The sequence below is a fragment of the Anser brachyrhynchus genome (genome assembly GCF_964034855.1).
Source record: "Anser brachyrhynchus genome assembly, chromosome: 19".
In the NCBI taxonomy this organism is placed as follows: domain Eukaryota; kingdom Metazoa; phylum Chordata; class Aves; order Anseriformes; family Anatidae; genus Anser; species Anser brachyrhynchus.
Genome location: NC_137712.1, coordinates 2,441,793 through 2,466,753, shown reverse-complemented (window position 1 = coordinate 2,466,753; position 24,961 = coordinate 2,441,793). Strand labels below are relative to the sequence as shown.

Genomic DNA, 24,961 nt, shown 5'->3' with positions numbered 1-24,961 from the left:
TCTTGAAAAGTGAGACAGAACACATCTCAGAAACAATCTTCTTTCTGAAAGGAGCAGTAAAGATAGCAGTTCAGAAAGAGGCCAGACAATTGACCTAGATCCTCTGGGGGAAAATAAAGAAAAATATTTGCTAATATTAAAAAGTTTAAGTTAACACGCACGAGGAAACTGCAAAGAGTATTCATTAAGATATGACAATTTATTTTAATATTATTAAAAGAAAACGTTGGCATTTATACTGTGCTCATCTGACAAGTGCCAAGTTAAGGCTGGACCAAACGATAGAAAATACAGAACTGGAAAACATCCTGCACTGGTCTATGGATAGAGCAGATGCCTTCAGTATTTTTCTATATATCTGTAATTTGTATATATCAAATTGTTTATATTCATTCCTGAATACTAAATGCATCTGCATAGAAACAGAATCTATATTTTAAGACTACATCTGCTGCTTATTAATTTTGTCACTGTCAGTGAAAGACAGAACATGAGACATTTGTACCATGACAAGCACAGATCCATCCATTAAAAAGAATGAAAAAAAATAAAAAGTGTGAAAAAAACAAATCGAGTTCCTTGCAACTGCAATTTGCAATTTCATAATGCAAATCCTTAGTGGGCAATGCATTGCACTGGCATTTGGAAATCCTTTACTTTGGCCTGAAGCAGAGAGCTGTGGCCCCACAGCTAGCAAAATCAGATCTCAAGTGACCCAATTTCAATTGTCACTTTTTCACAATCGTATTCCTGAGGTTTACTAGAAGGTACATGCTGACAAGGACTGCAAATAGTATCTCTCAAAGTACCACTGATGTGCTGCAGAACAAAGACCCACGTTTCTACTAGACACAATCATAGGTCAGGCATTTGGGGAATTTGGAAGTATGTATAGGGTTTTATATTATTATTTTTAATATGCAATGTCTCAACGAAACTTAAGGGGTAAAGTTCCCTTGAAAGGTATTACTAAATCTACCAGCTAAAAGTGTAAAGCTGCTAAAGCCTATTTTTATCCAACAAAATTTAAAATAAGCACAGGTAAAGTACTGCTACCCAGTAGGGCTTTGAGTTTCTAACTTCTGTGCTACACCTCCTTCCATTCCTAAAGAAAACATATTACTAACCTTATAAACGTTCGGAAACCTGTTGGCCCCAACTTTGTTGTCCCTTTTACACCAAGAAATCGGATAAACAACGCAGCCACTTTGTCCACAAGTCGCAGATAATTGAACTGCTTAGCATACTTCGGAAACACCTGCTTGAGACAAAGGGAAGGCAGGCCTGCCTCCGTAGTTTTGCTGGTATCATATTCCAGTCCGTCTGCTGGTCCTGCATCCAGTAGCTCATCTTTTGTTTCCGACACGTGCTCTGAAGTCTGAGATCTGTAACATAAAATAATTGTATTTTATGTTAATCTTACTCTTGCAAGATTCAATAGTTGTCCTTCTGCATTTTTTTTTTGTTACTACCAGCATCAAACTAATTTAGGTTAAGAAGCTAGTTTCATGAAATTTCATGGAGCATTTCATGGGAAATATTTAGAGATTATTATAATCTAATACTGTTTTTAAACTTATTTTCCAATAATGATTAGAAGCTCTTATGTTCCCTGATAAGTGAGGAACAAAAAGCACATTAAGATATGTTTGCAAAGGAGAAATTCTATCAGTATATTCAGAAGTGATACTGTTCACATAAACGCATACAGGCACAACTCAGAAGACAATTTCTGGGCTTTTTTTTTTTTTTTTTTTTTTTTTTTTACAAATCCTCTGTAAATACTGTCAAAATATATTATTTCATTTTCATTGTTGTTGCCAAATTCTCTAAATAAAGCTGGTTGAGACAAAGATTAAAAAATGAATATCACGTTTATTCAGCATGACATTTTTACATTTTTTCTGCTTTTGACGCACCTAAATAAAACTGAAGATTGCTATTGTCACAAGCTCAGAAAGTCTGATAGCTGGTGGTAATTATTTGGCACCCACTAAGTATACACAGGTTTTCATTTTCTTTCCCGTTGTTTTTCTAAGTACACATCATCAAGAATATAATTCACACTACGTATTTAAAAATTAGTGCTTTTACTACATTGATCTTTTGTGCTTCTGAGCAGATTTGGTGTCCTTCATAAAGTTCTGTTCCAGCAGAGAGTAACAATCAACATAGTTATTATCCACCCACAGTACTGTAAAAATTATCAAGTCAGATCTACAGCAAATCTGTACCTTCCAACTCTGATTCTAAAAGGCAGCAGCTTTCCTTAGCCCACTTCCAACCATCCTGTAGTCAGTCACCCACACCAAATATCCCCAAGGGATTTTTAGCCTCCTTTCTCCTAAGTTTCCCTGAAAGGCATTAATCCATTGACACACTGTGTCTTCTTTCAGTCTAGAATGCTTCAAAGTAATGCTTTTAACTTCCAGTGAGAGGCATAATGAAAATAAATGTATGGCAATGTTAACAGCAAGGAAAAATATAAGGACTGGAAAGAAAGTGTGAATTACGTTGTGATATCTAATTTCTAAAAGCCACTTTTGGAGCCAAATTTTGAGCTCTCATAGAATCTGGGCTTTGAACTTGCTCCTTGACACCTACGGATGACAGCAGCGCACCCTCAGCTGCACCACCTGCAGGCTGTGTGCCCAGCTGTGACTGCTCGGCACCGAACCACGCAGGAACCTTCTCCCTGCAGCACATGCCACCTCTGGGTTTGTTTAGATGAACTGCAAAGATGAGGCCACAACAGTTCTTTGCGAAAAGCATCCGTGTTCAGCCTCTTTTGGTGTTTGTGTAATTTTAAGTGCTAAGCCCTTGCTGCTCTGAGGGACTGTCACGCTGCATTTCAGGGAGTTCTCTTCTGGTAACCACACTACTGTTAAAATTTTTTCAAATAATGGTACTTGTTTTGTAACCACACGGGTTTTCACCAATGTTGAGTAACCATAATTTTTTGATAAATGAAAGATTTTAAAAATTCTTTAAAAAACCTGAGGCAGTGCTTTAATAACATTCCTCTGCTGCAAATAGCAAAGTAGAAAGATAATGTAACATTTGTCTTTAGTTAAAGCTTAAAATATGAATTCCTAATTTCATTCTTTTTCATGTGAGATTGGATAGTGATTTCACTGCCATCAAGTACCTTCTGGAGGCCAAACGAGTCAGAGTATGTACAGCCAAGAAAATAATTGTGCTGTCTTCTATTTTTAATCCTACGAGGTCTGTTCATGAATTTGAAATTCCAGTCCTCATCCAGATGAACTAGGACATGACCAAATGTAGAGCCGTGAAGAAGGTTACGTTGTTTGTAACATAACTCTCATTTAATTAAGCCCCTGCAGAACTGTAGTCATGTGTCGCTGTTCAGAAAAATCCTGAAAGCTTTCTAATTGTAAACGCAGTAGTATTTTGGATTTAGAAACGTTGAAATAGAATTAGACTGTTAGCTCTAAAGAGTTCCTAAACCAATACTAAATGGCTTTTTGAGCATCAGAAAAATCTGTTTGATCTACTGCTGGCTTTCACTACTAGCATTTTTTATTACAGCAAGGGGGCCAATCAAATCGTATTCCGGTACCGATAGCCCAAGCTTCTCATCTTGTGTTCCAGTTCTTTTCTCCTGTTTCTGTCACAGACTAGCCATATCTCCTGTTAGATGCCTGATCCAAATATCTGTACTCCTCTGCAAGTAATCAAAGCTTCTCATCAACAGGATACCTTTTACTGAATATTTTGAAAGTCAAAGTCAGCCACAGCAATCTGTGTGAATTTGGAGGAAATGCTTTGAAGCACACAGATATCTGGAGAGCTGACAATAAGACGCACTAGGATGTTATTTCAGCACTCTAGAGAACATGTTCACTTTCCAGGAGCAGGTGTAAGCCAGTCCACCTCCACAACGGCAACGAGGCAATCTACACGCTTCTGATGTTTTTTCTTGTACCTTTATTGTGATAAAAATTCGGGGAAAGGTCTTTGCTTCAATTCTTCAAAGCAGTTTCATCTTTGGCCTGACACCTGAAGGATATCTCTAAGAATTTCAAGGATGCACAATCTATTTAGAGTACGCAGGTTTGTCTTTCTCAGGGTCTTCTTTCAGATTTCTGTCCAAGATAGCCAGCTGCATTTTGTGGAATAGCTAATATGTAGACAGGCAGTGAGAATATCTGTAAAGACATCTATCTGCTCCTGGGAACCAAGGCATGAAAAGAATCTCTTGGATCATCACGGTGAGTCCCCTTAATCTGGACATTTCTATTAATAATAAACTCTCTTTGCAAAAAGAAATCCACTATTTATCACTGGTCTTGCTCCAAATAAACTGATACATTCTCAATTAAGTTTCCAGCATTCTGCCTTTAAAATACCATTTGGTACCTAAACCAAAAATAAATGGCAAAAATAACGGTTTCTATTTCTTCCCAAATCACAGGAAAGTAGGTCTGTTACCCAGTTCTGTTTGGTTGCTGTTGCATATAGGAAGGTATTAAGTGGTGGGAAAAACATGGAAGATCCCATCTCCCTGATCTAGGAGGAATGGAAATTATTTGTTAGAAAGGAGAGAGAGAAATTATTAAATGTTTGATATGCATTATGGTAATAGAAAACTGATTGTGTTCATAGAAAAAACTCTATTATAGTCAAGAAAAAATATTGTTCTGTATAGAGCAGAAGCTCTAAATTGCCACCTAGAATTTATTTTCTTCCTCCACAAAAAGAAAGGGAAGAACCTACAGCTTCCTTTGAGATCAGGGATAAAAACTCAAAACCAGTTTCCCTTTAACTGTGCAGTTAAGGTGCAGTTTCACCATAACTGCAGGCATTCATACAGACTGTTCAGAGTGTAACTCTCCACTGCTTCCACAGGTAGCACTTCAATAAAATTTTATTTTCTGTGCATCTCTTCAACATAGTTGTATGCACCCAATCTCTGTGTGGTCTCAACTAATTAAGAAAAACTGCCTAGCTAGGTATATTACAGCCAGACTCAGGATCCATAAAAACAGAGTTTTACTGTGGTCTGCACATTTTTGCAAGAAAACAGTGCACGACATATTTTTTGCCCTAGTGCTAAGATAAATTACACTCTGTTGCAATGCACCATTACATTTTCTTCTGTATTTCAGGTGCCATCTGCCATCTACACACCATAAGGGTAAGCTGGATGACATAACTCCCCAAGGGTCACCCAATTAAAGACGGGTGTAAGCACTGTCAGTACAGCTACAAGAAACAGAAGTACAGCCCTAAGTACTACAGCAGTGAAAATTTATGAGGGATTTTCACCTCCGTTTCTATTGTTAATTCGGTCATACGGCAAACAGAATTACCAGTTTTATAATATTCATAACACTTAAAGTCACTAAAAAATTTTTATGCAATACTTACCATCCTGTTCTTTCTTACTCCAGAACATGACTTCCAAGCAGCATCTTACTTACTATTTCATTCGGGACTCCATCTCGGGAGTCCCTGTATAACACACAAGGTTCTCATGCTTTGCACTAGTCTCCCTGAAAACCTTGCAAAATGTTTCTGGACAAGTGCTGCAGTGGAGTTGTGGGGAAGGGGTTAGGAACTCCAAAATGCTGAAATGAATCTCTAGAAAGGGAAACGTGCAGAGACTTTCTCCATCAGTTCCTTTCTCATGGGCTTTCCAACAGGCAAGGGGAGGAGAAGAAAGCTGAGCCCTGCACTTTAAAGTTGCTCCTCAGAATTAATTGTTTTGACTGACACAGCTGAGTCAGGCTAAATGAATGAAAGGTCAACTATAAGGTAATGCTTCTGGTGCCATATGGAATAAAAGCAAAGCTTAATTTACATACTAATGTCTGACCTCAATACATTAATTTTTCTAATTCTGCAGCTCATGACAGACCTCTCTTTAGAAATGATCAACCGTGGAAAAATATTAACTGCATCTTTAAAAAAAGAAATTCAATTTTAATAAAGCTTATGGAAACATCTAAGACTACTTATCTTTTATACATGAGTACTAACTTATTAATGTTTTCTCCATCCATGTCCTATCCCTTTCATTCTGACCAGCCTTAATCTTTATGTAAATACAAGTTGCTAAGGGACAAACAAATTTGCAACCACTAATTAAAAACTTCAACATTCACACCATTTTGTATCCTTGTATAGAAAATTTAGCTGTCCGGTTCAGAGTAAAATTAGGTAAAAATTGGAATATTAATGTTTCTAAGAATGCTCACTTGATACGTTTAACATTTAGGGCATTGCTAGAAATAAAAATTAAGCTTTTTTTTTTTCTTTTTAATCAGCTGACAACCACTTACCTAATAGAAGAAAATAGTATGTTCTCTATTCTGAAGCTATAATTATTCCCTCAGCTGAGCCTCTATTCTCGAAGCAAGGACTACGTTAAAGTTAAAAGCACACAAGATTTTGCATGACAAATCTATCTATCCAACCATTTATCACTGTAGTATATGGACCTCCCAAGAAACAGGTACACGTGTGCTACTGGAGGGTATATGCATGAATGTGTTTGTGTGTGCATTCATACAAGTAAATCATTTAGGAAACACTAATTCAAAGCCAGAACAATGTCTTTGTATTATCAACCACTCATGAACTTTCTTTTCTGAACTAATCCGATTACTTTTATTAGCACAGAGAGACTTCTAGCACTCATAGTACGCAATAGCAAGTTTCAGTTTGACTGCATGTTGTGTGAAAAATCAGCATCTTTTGTTTTGAACCACCCACTTGCTAGTTTCCCTTGAAGAAACAGTGAATATTCATCTACTCATTCTCTCGCAAAATAGTTTCAATAGCATTAATATTCCCTCTTTTCAAAATAATAACATCCCGTAAAGAAAAAAAATATTAAAAGAATATTAAACTCCAAAAGAGTAGGGTTTTAGAAGTCGTTAGAAACATTACTACTTTTACATGGCTTATTCAATGCTTCAAGAATGCTTTGAGGCAGTCAGAGCAACAGCAGTCAAAAGTCCACCTTTCAAAGAGCAGAATCAATCATAATAAAAAATAAGGATTGATAATCACTGTTTTGTTGGCAGTCAACTCACTTGACATCATATAATATCCATTTAAAAAGAAGCAGATATGTCTTCTGGAAGCAGGAAGAGCGCTGACAGTAGTCAGAATTTCCATCTCTCTTTACAGAAGAACAATCTGTATCTTGATTAAAGAAATAAAGCAGTCAAATCGCCTCATTTTAACCTCGTTTGGAAGCAGAACTGTGTCTAACGTTTCCTGCACCTTTATCAAGGCCTAATACTGCATTCACTCTGGAGTGGTGAAACAAATGGAGCACGCTAGCTTTGTTCCTGAATCCAAGGATAAATTCAAGATGTACTCTGTAGGCTTACCATTTGCTTAATAAAAACAAAACGATATATCTGATTCTTTAAAAACTTCAGTTGAAATCCCTGCAGTCCATCACCAATAACCAAAATATCTCTCTCACAGCATCTGCTAGTTACAGGCTTTCCATTTTCTGTCCCGTGAGCATTATTTGTTTACCATGTATCATACTCCATAAGATCCACAGACATTCAGTCCCCTTTCTGGGAAGGACGCTTTGCTGCCTCGTCAGACTGGGTAGATTCATTATGAAAACAAACATTTCTCATTAAAGATTAAGTAGATTTTGAACAAAAACTGTAGGCTGTTGAAGTTTGTCTTCTCAACCCATAGTTATTGAGAGTTTCCAAGATGCAGAAACTTAGTGTGGAAAATGACATGCTCCACACTGGGGATACAAAGCGATGGATGAGAATATTCCAAACATTTCCATAGCATACACAGAGCAGACCAGAGCCTCTACATCAAACTTCAAACCTGAGACAAGCTAACGCGCTGTCCTACACATTGTGTCCAGAAAGAAATGCAGTTTGTTGACTAGGAGGCACGTCAGCCAGCGGGGGCATGACACACCTCCTGCAGCTGTATATTCAGAGACTATCCCTTTCCTTTCACTGTAGCTGTACGGAGCACCTGTTTAAACCCTGCACTGCTCAGAAGAATTTCTAACACGAGACCGAGCAAAGGCTCACTGTGCTCACCTTTCCCATTTTGGCCTACACAGACACAGTCACTTCTGTCCCCTCCCAGTTATCCTCACTCAATGTGCAGCTGTCTACTCTTGTAGGCTACAGAAATAAAAGCTTCCTGTACTCCGTAACAGAAACAAGCTTTCAGGTTTCCTAGATCATTCACCGTGTGGGCACAGCTAACACCATTACAGCCATCCCCAAAATACCAGGGCATAGGGAACGAGAGAGATCTACATCCTTCCCTTGACAACACACCATGGAAACTTCCAAAGACAACCCAGCCAGAGAAAGCACCAATACAGAGGAAGTTCAGCAGTACAGAAGCTGGGTCATTTGGTTATTTGAAGAATTGTCCATAGATTGGAGCAGATTTTATCTGCCCTGATGAACACATTTGCTCCAGTATCGATGGAATATTTTAGACAATACAGGTGCTTGTGATCTTAGCATCTTCCAGCTCAAACAGGGCTTGTTTTCAGATGTGCTTTTAAAAGAAACACGTATGAAGAGAGATGTTTAAGTTTGCAAGAAGGCTGTTATGCAAATGAAAAGTCAGAAAGGCTGAGTTAATTCCCTTGCCATTTTAAACTAAGCCTCAGTCTACTGAACCGTTTGAAACCTGCTAGCCAACCAGTGACACTGTGATAAGTCTGGTTTGGTTAAACTCTGACCTTGCTAGGTGATGAAAGGAACTCATAAAGCAGCACACCATCCTTCAGAGACGAGAGGCATCCTTTAGAGATGGAAAAGAGATACCTGGGATAAATATTTAACGGGGTCTCATAGTGGCACTTGACCCGTTTTTAATTCTGTAACACTCTAAGGGAAGAAACGCTTTTGAGGATTGTCACATTCAATAGGCTGAAAAAAAAGTTATTTCTCAATTATTGAGATTCTTTAGTTCTAGCTTTCTCATTTTAAGAACAATGGTAATATCAGTCAGTATTATCTAAAGATTTGCTACTTGTACTGTAATAGCAGTTTTGAATGCTTATGCTATTCCCTGTCATCTATTTGAGTACTGCAGGAAATATGGCATTACTATAATGAAATAATGCACACGCAATGCAAAACCTACATGGAAGGACGTGTTCCGCTGTACCAAAAAAATACTGTAGAACAAAAATCATTAAGTATGGTCCCCAATATTTTATATTTTTTTGTGGGAGGGGTAGCTTTCATTATTCCTAATAGATTTATCTGTATTTACCATTTGTGTTTAAGGTACTTACATACCCCATTATTTCTCCAGAGTTTCCTTTGTTTCTTTAGAAAAGTGTGCCTTAAAAATACTATATAGCAGGACATAGCAAAGACACACCAGTTGTAAAGCCTGGTAAGATATTGAACCCAACATTAAATTGAGCCACCAAGTGTCTTACTGTAGAACAGGAAAAAAAGAAAAAAAACTAGGCCCCAAGGTATTTCTTCCCATATGAAAATTATTCTTAGAAAGCAGTCACAATTATGCTAAGGTAGAAAAGGAGCTTTACCCTGTCATCCAATGGAGCAGAAAGCAGCTGTGCAAATGCATTTTATGAGTAGTAATCCTCCTATTTAAGCAGTTGAATTCTACATACACAAAATAACACTAGTGATGATTACACTGCTGTTCAGTCATGTGGCTTTGCTTTCATTTTGCGGCAACTGGGTGCTAGGCAGTTTTATTGCTTTCCAATTTTTTCAGAGACTAGAGACCAATTATTATTTAAAAATAAGCCAATCATCTCTCCTTCTAAAAGACGACTAGAAGCAGAAGTTAAATTATAGAGAACATCACTGCCCCCAATACATTAATTTCTGTCACTCTGTCACTGTAAAAATTTACAAGCAGATATAATCTCTTTGAAGGGGGGATCAAGTCATAGAAAATACAAGCCTAGTTTTAAATAGAATTTTAATTTTAATGAAAGCTTCAGGGAATGATGTTTATGCTGCTTATCTTTCATACCTGGTGATTAAGTTAATTTATACTTAATGGAAGAGGATATTTCTAATCCCCAGACAGGCTCAACATCTGTCTGTGACTATGTTTTTGGAAGCCTTAAGCTGCTTGTGATTGATGTAATAAAACCAGGATTCTGCAGAACTGACACCTGAAGGATATCTGTAAGAGTGAAAATGTTATTTTTCTGCTCAATGCCTGTGCTTAAGTCAAGCCAAAATCCCAAGCACTTAATTTTGCCGTCCTTTAAAAACTTGCTTTGCACTCCCTCACCTTTATTATTTGAGTATAGACAGGGGAATATGGAAAGAGCTTTCAGATATGGTTATGATCTAATATTCATACTCATTATGTGCAGTATCTGAGAACAAGCAGCTTTCTGATGGCCAGAAGCTGATGAGAATAATAAAGCTCCTGCAAAAAAACTGAGATAATCTCAATTTTTCCTTCATTTCTCCTTCCATGTCTATTTAAGAACAAATGCTAGCTAGATAAACACTTGCATTCACCCCATAGTTACAATAGAAAAAGTCTTGAAAAGTAAATATTTTGCCAGGAGAATATATAATTTTCAACTTTGTCCCAACAAATCACAGTATTTCAGTAAGAAGGAAACAAGCACTACATTCTGAAAGCTGGACCCGTATCCTGGCTGTTTCCTGACATACTTGATACAGCTGAATCTATTGTGGCAAAGACAACAACCCTGAAGGGAAGGAAAGGACAGCAGGGACAGAGCTGCTCGCTTACAGCAAGGGTCCAGATCCAGAGCAGTGAACACTCATGTAATGTAGCACCATTCCAACTGGTAAGTGGAACAATGAATGTTTAATGGCTTATATCATATTACTTATAATTACTTGGGTTTGGGTAATGATATCATTTAATTTGTACTATATTTCACAGCTGCATCAAGTTTGACAACTATCTGCTTCAGAAAGTTCTCCAATTCTCAAATGTGACATCTAAATACATTGCAAATAAATAATTCTTAGAATGCATTTGTATGTAAGAACTTTCCACTGGGATTCAGAGATATAATCCATGCCCATGCATAAATTTATTCCATTTTACTCTTACCTCAATAAAACATTGTCATATGACCCAAGAGCCCTACGCCACAGAAATGACTTGTTTCTTTTGTTAGCATATAAGCTGATGTACCTTTGTATGTTCTTGGCTGATCGATTTGTTGTAACATCTTCTGGGTTGTGTGAAATCTTATTTTTTTTAAATCAATTTGTTTGTGGATTGTGCCATGCCTGAGAGAACAAAGTGCACACTGCAACTCAACAGTCACATGAAGAGCTTACAAAGATTTGACACCAAAACATTCATTTACCAAAGCATTCAAGGCTCACCCCACAGACTCCATGCACTCAGAACTGTCACAGCCAGTAGCAGCTTTAGGTACACAACATACAGACTGTAAAGGCGGCAAGGAGACAGCTAAGAAATAAAACATTTTTATACATATAATAATATACACATGCACATGGTATATGCATACATACATATATACACAAATACACTATACACTACAATTGTCTTTATAGTAAATGCTTGTACACATTTATGCAAACTATCTGGTGGGAAAAAAGTTACTAGAGTTTACATTACAGGCCAAATGGAAAAAATGAATATAAAAGAAGAGTTGCTTCTGTGCGACATAAACATCACGTCCAATAAGGTAAAAGGGGAAAAATGTCAAGTACCTATATACTCTTAATTTTAGACTAGGCAATTAAGCTAACATTGTGAAATGCAAATTTCATTCAAAGGAGCATTTCACTAGAGGTTAATAATGGAAGTTGTACCGTATGCAAAAGCCATGAGAGATCTATATACTCAAGAGTGCAGTGGAATCATCAGTCCTGCAGTAAGTCAAGACATCACCCAAAAACTAGATCATGTTAGCAAGCTATAGTGTTAAACAGAGGTGAAGATTATTTTGCTGATAGCAAAATCTCTGCTCAAATGATTAGAACTTTGAAGTGTCAGGGAAAAAAAAAAATGGCATTCAAGCCTAACTACTACTCACTTTCCCTGCACAAACATACAGATTTGGTGAAGCCACTTGGAAAGATAAGACATGCAGACATTGCTTCTGCCCCATACTTCAAGACAGAAGTCTGTAACTTCAGAACTCGACAGCTTTCTTGTATTGAAAACTAGAGGAAACTATAGCACATCCTAAGAAGAAAAAAAAAGATGTATCACCAACTCTTTAAAAATGTATTTTAAAATATTAAGCATTTTCTTAAAGAAAGCAACTGTTCCTTTTTCTCCTATTCCTTGCACAAGACAGGCTGTGATTAGTGCAGTCTAGCAAAGGATGCGTTTGTACAGTAAGTGCAGAGGACAGAATCAACCTTTTTTCTTCTCCTATAAAGGGGAACAAATTAATTTTCAAATGAATTAAGTTTATACGCAGAAAGTTGCTTCCTTATCTGGAGTGTTACTGAACAGACTCTAGTTAGCACACTAAGCAGTGCTCTTCTCTGAAATAATGCTCTCTTCAGTAGATTTCACCAGGCACAAATACATTTGTTGAGCTTTTACTATATGACAGTTTTACAACTTAAGAGTTAGTACAGGTTAAGCGTCTTTCAAAAAAGATATTTTCAGAGCTGGACAGATGGCTAGATCACTGAGGCAGAGAAGCCCAAAACAACCTGAGACATATATGGAAAATTAGTTGGAAATTAAGCTCTTGTTCAGCAGAAAAGCGCTAGAACCTTTCTGACTGAAGAGATGTCAGCTTCTTAGGCTACATACAAGAAGCTCTGAATGGTGGAAAAACATCTGAGAACATCAAGGACTTCCCTACCATTATCTTTTGGTAAGCCAGTTTACCTCTAAGATAAAAGGGAAAGGTGAATGGCCTTAACACTTACAGTAATTTCTCTCTCTCAAAGGTACGGAGGGCTAACCCTGCAAAGCACTTAAGTATGCACTTAAAAACTTGATGAATAAGGTCAAAATCACTATTCGTTTTAATCTTATCCAGCATAACCTCAGCAAACTTCAGACCATGGTTCATCTGACTTTTCACTTGTTACAGCTGAAGCTTGCCATCAGCAGGGCTGGACACAGCACACTTCTGTATTCAACAAGACTCCCAGGAATACTTTGAAGTATTGCAGAGATTATGTTGGGATTTTGTTTGTTTTAAGAGGGGGAAAAAGAGGCAAAAACATATTTTCTTAGAATTCCGTCAAAGCAGGAGCACAGACCAAAGGTGTTCGGACATCTCTGCTGTCACTTACTGAACAAGGCTTTAACGGCCACCAAGCACCATGAAGCCTTGCTATCAGGCTTCTTGTTATGGCTGGGTGAAGTCAATGTACTATTCTTGCCCAGTCCTTGCTGTTGGTTATGAGTGATGCAAAATAGTGTGCCTTAAGCCAGATTCTATTTCCATTAAGAGCCATTTATAACCTGTAATCAAATAACTGAATTCAAAGATGTATTTAGGCTCGCTGCCTCCACATTCATTTTTATGCCACAGGGAAGGAAGCTAAGCAGCCACCCTACTGTATTCCTGACCTCCCTTCTTGGGCAAACCTTGAAGATTACAGCAACTTTTATGGCTACACTACAAAGACTAAAGTGACATATCCTGATAAATACCTTACTTGCTATGTATTTTATCACAAAGATTTCCTTTACATTTGAGAACCACAGCAAGAGATTAGGAAGCAAAAAGGCTGCTTAATGATCAACTTAAAATGTAAGACTATGTGAATATCTAACAGATGTAATTGCTATAGCATGTTTTGATATACCAGAATCTTTGGAAAGTTCAGATTTCAAAGTGAAATCACTCTTGACAGGTCACATTCCATAGTTCATTTTCAAACCTTCCTCTATTTTTCACCAGAAAATTTAGAGAGCAAAAAGAAGGAAAACAGATGTCAATAAAAAAAGCAATTAGATGAGCTGCATCTCAAAACATTAGGATGCAAGTCTAATTGGACAAACTGGTCTCCATCCGCAGTTTGATAACAAAAACAGACAAAGGTTCACACCAGAGCCAGAGGCACTGCTGTATGCCAATTACCACAAAAGTGTACTACATTTTTGGATCAATTACTTTCACAGTGCTGAAAACTAAACATTTTACAATTGTGCAATTCGTATCAATTCTTGCCCATTAAATTTTTTAAATGAACTGGACCCATCATCAGCTTGCTTGCTTAGGATCTTCCAAGCCAATCCAGCTGTCCCTCAGCAGGGCAACATTTCAAGGGATTCGAAATAAGACTGAATTCACTCTTTACACGGATGTTAGAGTCTTTACATTCAAGATGTGTTTAAAATACAATATAGGAGCAAATGAACATGGAGCAACGCACAAAAATGTACTATGCAATAACGGCACTTTTTTTTCCAGTGGTGAAGGTTAAAATGGGAATAATCGTAAATTAATTTGTTGTCCAGAATTCTAACAACTTGAATGTTCGAAGTAGCAAGTTATGATCCAAGATAGGATATTGTACAGAAAATGCAGTAACTTTAAGCACTCTGTATGGGAGAAAGTAAAAGATAAAGATATCACTAATGACAGGTTGGCAAAACAAAGAATTGTTTCCAAACCTTAGTAACCTACAGGGATATTTACTGGAGCATAGAATCAGACCTAAAATCTTACAAAGAAGAAAAATGAAGCTTTTCTGTAATACTTCTGTATAACAACAGTACATAAACTGACCTCTTATACTACTAAAACCAACATTTCCTGTAATGATTTGATAGAGAAAATATCAAAGGGGTGAACCACTGACTTCCTACTGTATCTATGCAAGGGGTACAGTTTTAGCTGTTTCTGAAGAGACATTATTACTGCTCGCATATATTTAAGCTATGCATTTTTAGTCAATTAAAACCATTCAGATTACGTGGGAAATAGAGCCACATACGAACTTAAAGATTTGATCTTCTTTGTATCAGCAGATTTTCAAAAGAAAATTGCTAGGATTGCTGCTACAGCACATTCAAGTTATAATATTGAGTCCAGGACAGTGGTAAATATCTTCTGTTATTGTAGTAAGCACTCCTCTGGAAAGGAAAGAGCTGCTTTCCTTTAAGGATCTCTTAAAACCAATATAAAATTTTCCTGCGAGTCAAGCACTAACAGATCCTTCCCTTCATTTCAAGGAGGGCCATCTCACACTCCGGCTCGTAGAATTTCCAAGAGGGCCTGCCCTAATCAATAGCAACAAGGTTAAGAGCTCTTAACAATGAAGCAGAGAAATAATTGGAATTGCAAGAACAGAGAACAAAGATCAAGGCACCTATAAGGTTTGCTTCACAAAACTGAACGGAGTAGTTGAGGATAGTTCTTCTTGAGCAGGATGAGAAATAGCAGTTGAAATAAATACTCCCCAATTTACAGAAAAACGAAGTTAACGTTTCACTGATCTGAACTGAAGTTACATTGACAAACATCAAATTTAAGAGTCTTCCCCACATGTCTAACTCCTCAAAAGCCACATGGACTAATGTAACGGACAAGAATTGATACTGAACTTGGCAGATTGCCTGATGAAGGAATAAAACAAAAAAACCCTCTAGGAAAGACAAAGGGTCTAATTCAATGTACTTTCAAAGGGCTTTGGCAGAATGATGCTGAATATGAATGCTCGGTCATTTTGACTGATGGAGAAAAAAATTGTGTCAGCCTCTAAAATGAACCAGAGTAGAAAGATCAATCTCAGAAAAGCCATTCATATGAGTTTATACACTCTCAGGCAGAAATAAGGCTTGGAATGAAGAGGTGGTGCTTGAGAAGCATTTGAATAGCTGAAAACCTGACCAGACTTCCAAGTGATAACAAAGGAATACAGGAATCAACCTAAAGCTGTAGGATTCCACTAAAAAAAGTCAATTAGCAAACATAATCCAAAATATTAGTGTTAACATGGCTAGGTTTATTATGTGCTTATTTTAGTGTTTGTTTGTTTTTTTTTTTAAGTACTAAACTCACCCCATATAATCATGCCGAAGACACTGACTACCCTGAGTAATGAATCACTGCAGAACATAATAGAGTTATGCACAGAAGCAGAAACTAAGATGCCTTACAACAGGACTGAAGAACAGCCATTTTCTGATCAGCAATAGCTGCAGCACCACTATTATACCACTCAGCCTCTCCATATGATTATGCACTGAGTTTCTGACCCTCTTAAACTACCCCCATCACATAACTATAACCTTAGAATATGAGTAGCAAGATAAACACCATAATCAATAATAAGAATGACTCATCAGCAAAATCTAGGATAATCATATTCTTTGCATGGCATATTTTCATATTTCTATTAAACACTGGGGGAGGTTAGGAAGCTATGTTTAAAAATACCTGTAAAAAATAGAAATGTAGCCATCTAGATGATTTCCTGTTCTCTCACCCCACCCTCTTACTTTTTTTTTTATTAAAGTAAATAAAAAACTGACCTACAATATCAAGGAATTAAGAACAGCATTTAGATTTGGAAAATGTCTGTGAAACATACCAAACAGAAACAGGACTTAAACAGGCCTTTCAGTACAACTCACGTTCCTCCTTCGTAGACTTGCAGTTTAGTAGGCAAGGACAGACCCAACGGTCACTAGCACAGGGGAAATGACTTACCTCGTCATGCTGTCACTTTAACGTAAGTTATTTTTAAGATAGAAACTTGTCAGAGAAAAGCATTTAAGTTTAAGGTGGGATAGATGTGTAATCCCATATAGTAGAGAGAACAAATTACCTTGTTTTGTGCAAGAAAAGAGTGAGATCTTTTGTATATTAAGTTCCACAAAACCCTGACTAGAATTTCTTCCTAACTACATAATGCTTAGAGAAAGAGTCGAGCTGACACACATTAATATTTACACAGTGTTCTCTGAACAGAGTGACATTAGCCAGTGTTTGCATGCTGATCTTGCAAAAAATTTGAGAGACACCACATTGGGGCTCTTAGTGCTCAGGAAATTGGTTAATCATATTTGACATTTGCTGGAGCCACGGAATCCAGAGAAGAGAATCATACCTGACATATTTTAAAAAGAAGAAAAAAATAATCAGAACATCACAAATAAATTTCAAGGCTGAATTCAAATACAAAAAAAAAAGTATGAACAGAGAATAAGCACTCAAGAAAAGATAAACTACCAATGAAACAGCAATACCAGAATAGGTAATAAAACAAAGTCTTTTTTGTGGACACAATGAATTGATTATAACAGCCACAGATTAAATTACATTTGGTTTCCAAAGTGTTTCAATTCTTTATTCTGTCGATAGCTATTTCACTGCTGAATAGAAGTCTTTATATTATTTAGGGGGCTGCACCTTCATCTCTAACAAGTATAAAGCAGATATTATTCCGTGAGCAACTCATATTTCTAATAACAATAAACATGTCATAATACTATGCCTTCCTTGTCAAAGGAGCGAAATACTTATTTTCTGTCTTGAAACATGTAAGAAACCAGGCGTGTAAATCCAAGAGATCAGACTGAGGCAGAATAAACAACAGCAACACAAATATAAAGAATTCTCTTATCATCTCTGGATTAATTAGCATTAATAAACTAGGACAAAAATATTTTTGACAGAACAGGAAAGCAGATCATTAGCATGGATGAGATGATATAGGTGATTTCCCTAACACATCCAGAGCAGACCCACTCCAAATGATACTCATGGCTAGTAATTATATGGCCAGATAATTTACATCTAACATCCAGTGGAGAATATACAATATTTGTATACAAGGCTGAGACTCCTTTTTGCTCCTCAAATATAATATGATTTAAGAAAAATAAATTGGTAATAATTAAACAAGTAATGAAACTAAATCCTTTTACTACTACAGAGATTCAAAATCAGGCACAAAAAAGTAAAAGTTTGCAAAGCTTTTTGAAGTGGATCTTCTGTAGGAAGAACAATATAAGCAATTATTTGCATCAGTAATTACTTTATTCCAACTGCTGTTTGCACAAGTAATGTTGATTTACTTCAAATGCTGCTTGGTCTCATTAGACCACTCATTTAATTGTGGAAATTTCCTGTAGGCTCAAATCCCTTCTACCTGTGAACAGTACCTCCGCTGCAAGAAGCAAGTCTTAAACAAAAGACTTGTAATACTACCGAAAATTTTCTGAAAAGTAATAATTTTGCATGAAGCTTTGTGGAGCACAGTCCAGCCCTTTACCCTATCATGTGTCAGGTATTTCACTCTAAGTTGAGTGCAGCCAACCTTTCTGACCTTGTTGCCTATTATAGATGTGGATACACATGCATACTGTGATCACTTCTTAGCCCTGTGAAGGGACACGTGTCACCGAACTCTACATGATACTCATTCCAAACTACATCCTGCCCCTTCCTGCCTCTTCTCCTTTCCACTTTTTTTTCCCTTCTCCCTCCACATTATATTTCCCGCTAAAAGAACGCTCTGTCCTGATGATACAGTGACCAGCTGGTAGCAAAGGTCTTTACTAGATCATAAATTCAAGTCAAAAGAGCTACAATTGCTTATAAAATGTAAGCTGGAAAAAACACCATGGTAATTCAGAAATTAGTAGTGACAGGTGTTCAAAACAGAAATCAACATGACTGCCATCACTAGCTTCTGAACCGACTCTCTAGTAATGCTAGGAGAAAGTAAGCTTTGTTTGACAATATTTAACAGATTTACAGAGGAGTATGAAATTCGGGCTTTCCAACAAAATAGCTCAGCCATGAATTTATTCCATGTAATCAGACTGCACGACTAAAATGTTCAACTCAAGCCTTAAAAATCTATGAAGACAGTACTGCCACACAGCCCAAAGCAAAGGGTTAGGCAGCTTCCATATTATTTTATTAAATGTTTTAAGTTCTTAATTATGAGTGAAATTTGAGTTCTGAATTAAGAATGCCTAAGAAAAAGAGAACTAGTCTAGGAACCAAAGGTAGGGCAAAAAAGGCTCTACGTTTAGGGTCCTGCAAGGTTTCATTACGAAAAATTAAAAAGAGGGTTTCTGTTTTTTGTGGGTTTTGTTTGTTTGTTTTTAAACAGTGCATTCTTAGCTTGATTATTTTATTTTTTTTTAAGAAGATGAGCAAGAAAGTAAAACAAAGCACAAAACATGCAGCTGATTCTCTGCCTCCTCCCTTGATTTCAGAAGGCGCTCCCCAGGCCTCTGCCTGTGTCACTACAGATTTTCAGTGACTGACTATTGCCACTGCCAAGATAATTACCAGTGATTGCTGGATGTAAACACTGGAATAGCGCTGGAAAAATGAAGAGTATGTACAGCATGAGAAACTGCACTAATCTGACTGAACGTAACTTATATTTCAATGTGATATGTAACATTAAAGGACGGAGAAAAAATAATCAAAACTCCATAAAAATGAGGAAAAGTGAAACTAGAAATTATTCTGAGCTATTAATCTTTCGTGATAATGAAGTACTTAGGATGACTTCTAAAACTCACTTTCATTTAGATGCTTCATTTATTTTAATCTGGTAGATAATTAGAGGGAAATCAAATCCATCTCCACAGCAAAATATTTACCAGAGTTGCAGCTCAGACTTCTCAATGTGTGTTCCCTGTGTTCAAATGTAGTGCTAAATATATTGTTAGAACTTTACCTAGATTAATGTCCATTAACTAATTAGCATCAAAACTAGAGTCTGCAGTGTTTGCTGCTTTCCCTGCTGCCAAGCACAATTAGACTAAAAGTACTAGAGTGGATAGATAAAATTCCGTCCAGCTTTCTATATCCAGTCAACTATTATCTTCATCCCGCGAACTTACAGGGACGCCATTTCTGTAGCTACTGGTAGGAATGTTTGGAAAAGGAATGGGGAAGTACACGTTAGAATTAGCTGAAAGGCATTGAAAAGATGAAAAGAGTGAGAGAAAAGACACACAAAGAGAAAGCGTTGCAAATCTTTGCTCCTGAAGACAAGGAAAACACAACTGGAGCTCAGATCTCACTTTGCTTTTACTTTGGTGTTCTAATCACCCATGGAGGTTTACAATGTCCTTTACCTGAAGCTTTCAGAAAGACCATGTCTTTCTCAAGAAGCTCCACACACCGTTCCCTCTTCAATGAAATGTACTTGGAAGTAGGAGGGGTAGATCTCAGCTGAGTGAGAATGGAGCTGTCACACGACTTCCCACGTATCGTATAAGGAGCTACAGGACAATCACCTTATGCACTAACAGATAGGATTGTCTTATGGTGCAGATACACAGACATTACTCAATAGATTATGCTGAAAAAGCTGCATCACTGATGAATTCTTGCTGGGAAGAGCCCATAATTTTTCTCATGACTGACTAATCCTGTTTTAAATTATTTAGCAGTCTAAATGTATTGGAGAAGAATTCTCAGTTGGATAAGCTTTCCAGACACACACTAGCATTCCCCAGGATTTTTTGTTGCAATCATCGCTTGCCTTTTTTCCACATCCAATATGTAGTTAATGAATGCTTGACATGAAAATCAGCATTAAAAAAAATAGTTACATAATTGCAGGTTAAAAAGAAATCTTTTTCCAGCTCCAAGCACTGAAGTAATCTTAAGGGTGAAGGTTAAGTGCAGGTAACACAGCACTGATTGCTTTGCAAGACATTCTATACACTGACCACAGCAGCCTATATGTGTAGGACTGCCTCTGAAAAAATATTTTGATCTAATAATAATATTACAATAGCACTTGTAAATATTATCAGTCATGTCTTGTTCAAGGGACTCTTTAGCATGTATTAAAGAAATGTTCCTATACAATTCTTTTGAGTATTTCTTTCTAAAAAAGGACAGCAAAATTACCCTTGAAATCAACACATAACATGAGAAACATATTTAAGCTTGCCAATAAGTGACAAAAGAAGAACCAAATAGATATCCTGGTACAGAGGCAGGCTTATAAACAAAAACATTAATAAATAAATATATCACCTTTTCATGTCTCTAAGGAACGGCTTACAACAAGGTGCTTCCTTAAAACAGAAGGCATTAAGTCTCTCAGACTGATCTTACCACAAGCATTTCTGTGCAAGCTGCAACAGGCAGTTCCTCTCATTTCTAGATGAGTTTATACACTGGAAATAACCAACAGATGTACCTGGCACTTCCACAAATGTGAGTATTCATTTTTGTATCAAGCCACTGATTAATATCCTACAAGCTTTTTTGAAAGAATTAACACTGTGGATGCAAAAGAAGTCACACAAGGACAGCTGGGAGCACAGTTTCCTGGATAAACTAACATAATTGAGAAAAAGTATTTTGTTTTTGTAATTATTGCAAGGTGCAAATAAAAAAAAAGGTCAAAACACTTACTGGATATCTTTTCTCTTCTTTTTCTGAGGGTCCACTAGACGAAGAGTGTCTCTGATAACAGCTACTTTCACTTCTTCATCAACAGGGCTTGGGACATTTTCAAATACCCCAGGAGAGAGCTGTAATTTACAAAAGGATACAATTACTCAGTGAAGAACAGAGCATTACCTACTCTACATCTTTTAAAAATTTATGCATATCATATACATTTTAAATACACAGTGATAGATTACAGAACACTTGAAGAATAAGCAAATACCTTAATATTTTAGTATATTACAACAGCTTTTAGTTATTTCTCTGGTAAATCAAGATTTAAAAAAAAGGAGATTGTTGCCAATGTTACCATTTATATTATGTATAAAAATATGAAAAAAATAGCAATCCTCTAAATACAATTAAGTCAACTGAAGAGGATGTTGAATAAATGTATTTATGACAAAGATGATGGAAAGCTTTCACAATTCCAATAAGTCATATTTCAAGGGTATAAGATTAGCAATGATTTCAAAGCAGGGAATTACAAAAAACCTTGGAGGTTTCATATCAGCAAACAGCTTTCATCTTTCAAACAAGGAAAAGGACCAGAAAACCAACCCTAAACAATTTCATTCCAATATCACAATCACGTTGAGAAGTCTTACCTCTTGCTCATGTTCTATTCTCATGCTGGGATTTGCATTTACTTCTAGTAACATGGGCTTCAAGTTTTTCATCAGGAGAATGTCAAAGCCTAAAATCTGTGCACAACAAGCAGCATGTTACTTTCCTTCTACTTATGGTGTTCTTCCAGAGAACGCAATGGTCATCCAAATATCAACATTTGGTTAGAATAAACATTTGAGCAACAAAAGAAATAACTGAAAATCACAACATATTGCTGAATAATTACTCCAGCCATTCGTCTTTGATCTTACTGCCTACTTTCACACTACCCCCATCTCTAAATAGTGCATCTGTCAACACAGAATTTCAGCACCAATTACGATTGGGTCTTAAAACTGCCATTGTCATAGCTCCATTGGGTAATGGCAAAGCTTCATAGATATAATATCTAGAAGATGGAACCTGGAGTGAATACTGATATTAATGATTGATCCCCCATTAAAAGTTCTCCATATGTTTACAGCCAGAATTAACATAGGTCAGGTGACTGAGATTTGTAAGGTAAAACCTGGGTGAGGAGAACCTAAGCTGGGAGCTCACACAACGCATTGCCCAGTTTGCATCTGCTACTCCTCTTTCCACTACATCCAACCAGTGATCAGCAGCAAAACTAAAAGCAGCTTTTAGAAAAGGAAGGACAGATCCAGAAAATTAATCCATGCACAGAGCTAACTGCATCCCTAACAAAAATCTCAACCCACCTGGAAGCAAGTTGGCCCAGGCTTTCCCACCGGTATGTCGGACTGATAGTAAACCTTCAGTTCTGGAGTCAGTGCAATAATTGTTTTAATCACCAATGAAATTATATCTGACCAAACTTTTTTGACATCAGCTCCTCTGGAAGACAGTCTGCACAGAATGCTTGAAAATGTCCTCTTGCTGCCAGTGTTTGCATTGTCAGAATGGATGAAATTCCCACTATGGATATTTAGTGAATAATTGGTTAAGTGCATAAAAACCTGGTGCAAATTTTTTACAGTGGGCTCTTGATAGGGCTCTGTACAAAATCTAGAAAGTCCATCTTTGGCTATATAAATCTCTAAGGGTTCTAAAGATTTCAGTAAGACATAAAGACGAATATCAAATTTCAGCTTGTCAACAAGCAGGGGTTTGCAAATATATTCCTGGACCACAGCTGGCCGGCTCTGGAGGCTTCCCGTCAGTCTGACGTCACTTGGGTCTTTAACGAGGTAGATTCCATCCCCCTGGCACCCTCCGTCAGGTTTTACAATAAAAGTGGGCTTCCAGGATGGATCGCTCTCTTTCATCATCTGAACCTAGGAGGAAAAGAATTATAAAGAAGGACACTAACTAGGGGGAAGAAGGGCTGATACTATGAAAGCCAAAAAATTGCATTCATAAACAAAATAAATCACACGATCACATCACTATAGCAGTGAACACCATACAAAAAAGGCAGAAGATAAACAGTACTGACAAGCACAAAAACGAACATGAGTGGAGAGTTACCAGTGCAGATAAAAGGGCTTTTTATTTAACAAGCCATTGTATTAATGATTCCAGGAACTTGTTACGCACCCATTTACAGAATGAAATGCTGTATATAACTCATGAGGTCCATTCTACTAGTCATTAGTGTGTATGAAACTGCAAAGTTAAACTTCTGTGTTGCATTTTGAACAATTATTGACAAAAATAATCATTAACCTAAGGAAAAAGCACCTTATTTATTGAGGCATGAATGCAATACAGGAAGAAAAGAAGATAAATTAAAACTTTGGCACCGATAATATCTTTTTCTACCACTAGATGTTTTTTCACAGTCAAGATACCCAATATTAGTAAAACTAAGGAATATTGAGCCACATGCAGATATTGAGCAAACACCACAAGTTTACAAAATAAAACATACAGTTTATGCTTCAGTTGCTACCTACCACCATTCTCCAAAATGAAGTTTTTTCTAAATAACACCATAATTCCTCTCAGGCCTGGCATGCGATTACCAGCTTTCTATCCAATACAAGAGAAAAAAATCTATCACTATTTCAACAACTCATACCAGTGGCTTTGATTTGTATTGAGAAAGTCTGTTCATTTCTCATGACAATTCAGATGCTTTCTTTAGATGTACCTAGTGTGAAACGAGGATGGAATAAAGTTGGGGGAGAATTTGACGGTGTTCAGTAACAAACGGAAACCTCTGGATGAATCTGCACAGCACTCCATGCCTGGACTGTCACTTCCTCCAGCTAGTGCAGATGTTCAGTCCGTGTTCCCACGTTCACCGTTTCTGTGGTGGTTCAGCATGAAACACAGTGCACTCTAGCGTATGAGCTCGCAAGCAGCTAACACCAACATCTACACAGACATAATGCATTTTAATAGTCAAAAAAGCTTAGAGAAGTCAATAAAGAAGATGCATTTCACCTCCTTCGCAGAGAATTGCTTCCAGTTTGCGTATTTCTTTAAAAATGCGTCAATTACTCTGTAGTGCTAACAAATTACGTTAATAGAATAATTCCAGAAAACATCATTTCTACAGTCACACATTCACAAATGAACTTACTCTGTTACGAGGCCCTATCTGAGTAAGATGTAAGATGAAACTCAAAAGTGATTTCTGTAAAGAGAATTACAGGATCACAGAGAGGGTCTATATTTATTATTACCACTTTCTCTGTGAAGATAAAGTTCTAAAACTCAAATTTAGATCCTAATGCCTCATCTTCAAGAAGCCATTGAGTCTGAACCTTTTGCTCAATCCCTCTGTGATTTGTGCATGCTGACATCAGCAACTTGATTTCTGGGGCATAAACAGGGCTTGGCACTTTAACAGAAAACAGCCTTTTACAGGCACCAGCTTCTTGGAAACAACAATAACATATTTGAAGTTTGGGGGTTAAGAAACTAATGGGAGTCGCATAAAGAAGTCACCGAAAAAAAGATGATGACATTTTTCTTCCCTAGAGAAGCAGTTATCTTTAAGAAAAATCAGAC

The 24,961-nt window shown here is 37.0% G+C and overlaps 1 protein-coding gene across 6 annotated transcripts in view; it reads right to left on the bottom strand.

Moving 5' to 3' along the window:
* TTLL11 (tubulin tyrosine ligase like 11) overlaps positions 1-24,961 on the bottom strand; it is a 55,997-nt gene that overhangs the window by 10,922 nt on the left and 20,114 nt on the right. For all 6 annotated transcript variants that reach the window (XR_013940937.1, XR_013940938.1, XR_013940939.1 and 3 more), the window contains 4 exons: positions 22,702-23,277; positions 21,979-22,074; positions 21,335-21,453; positions 1,128-1,385 (listed from right to left, as the gene is read on the bottom strand). Coding sequence is in view for 3 of the 6 variants with exons in the window: in XM_080562038.1 (XP_080418164.1) it covers positions 1,128-1,385; positions 21,335-21,453; positions 21,979-22,074; positions 22,702-23,277 (1,049 nt within the window). In the remaining 3 variants the exon portion in view is untranslated. The remainder of the gene's footprint in view (positions 1-1,127; positions 1,386-21,334; positions 21,454-21,978; positions 22,075-22,701; positions 23,278-24,961) is intronic.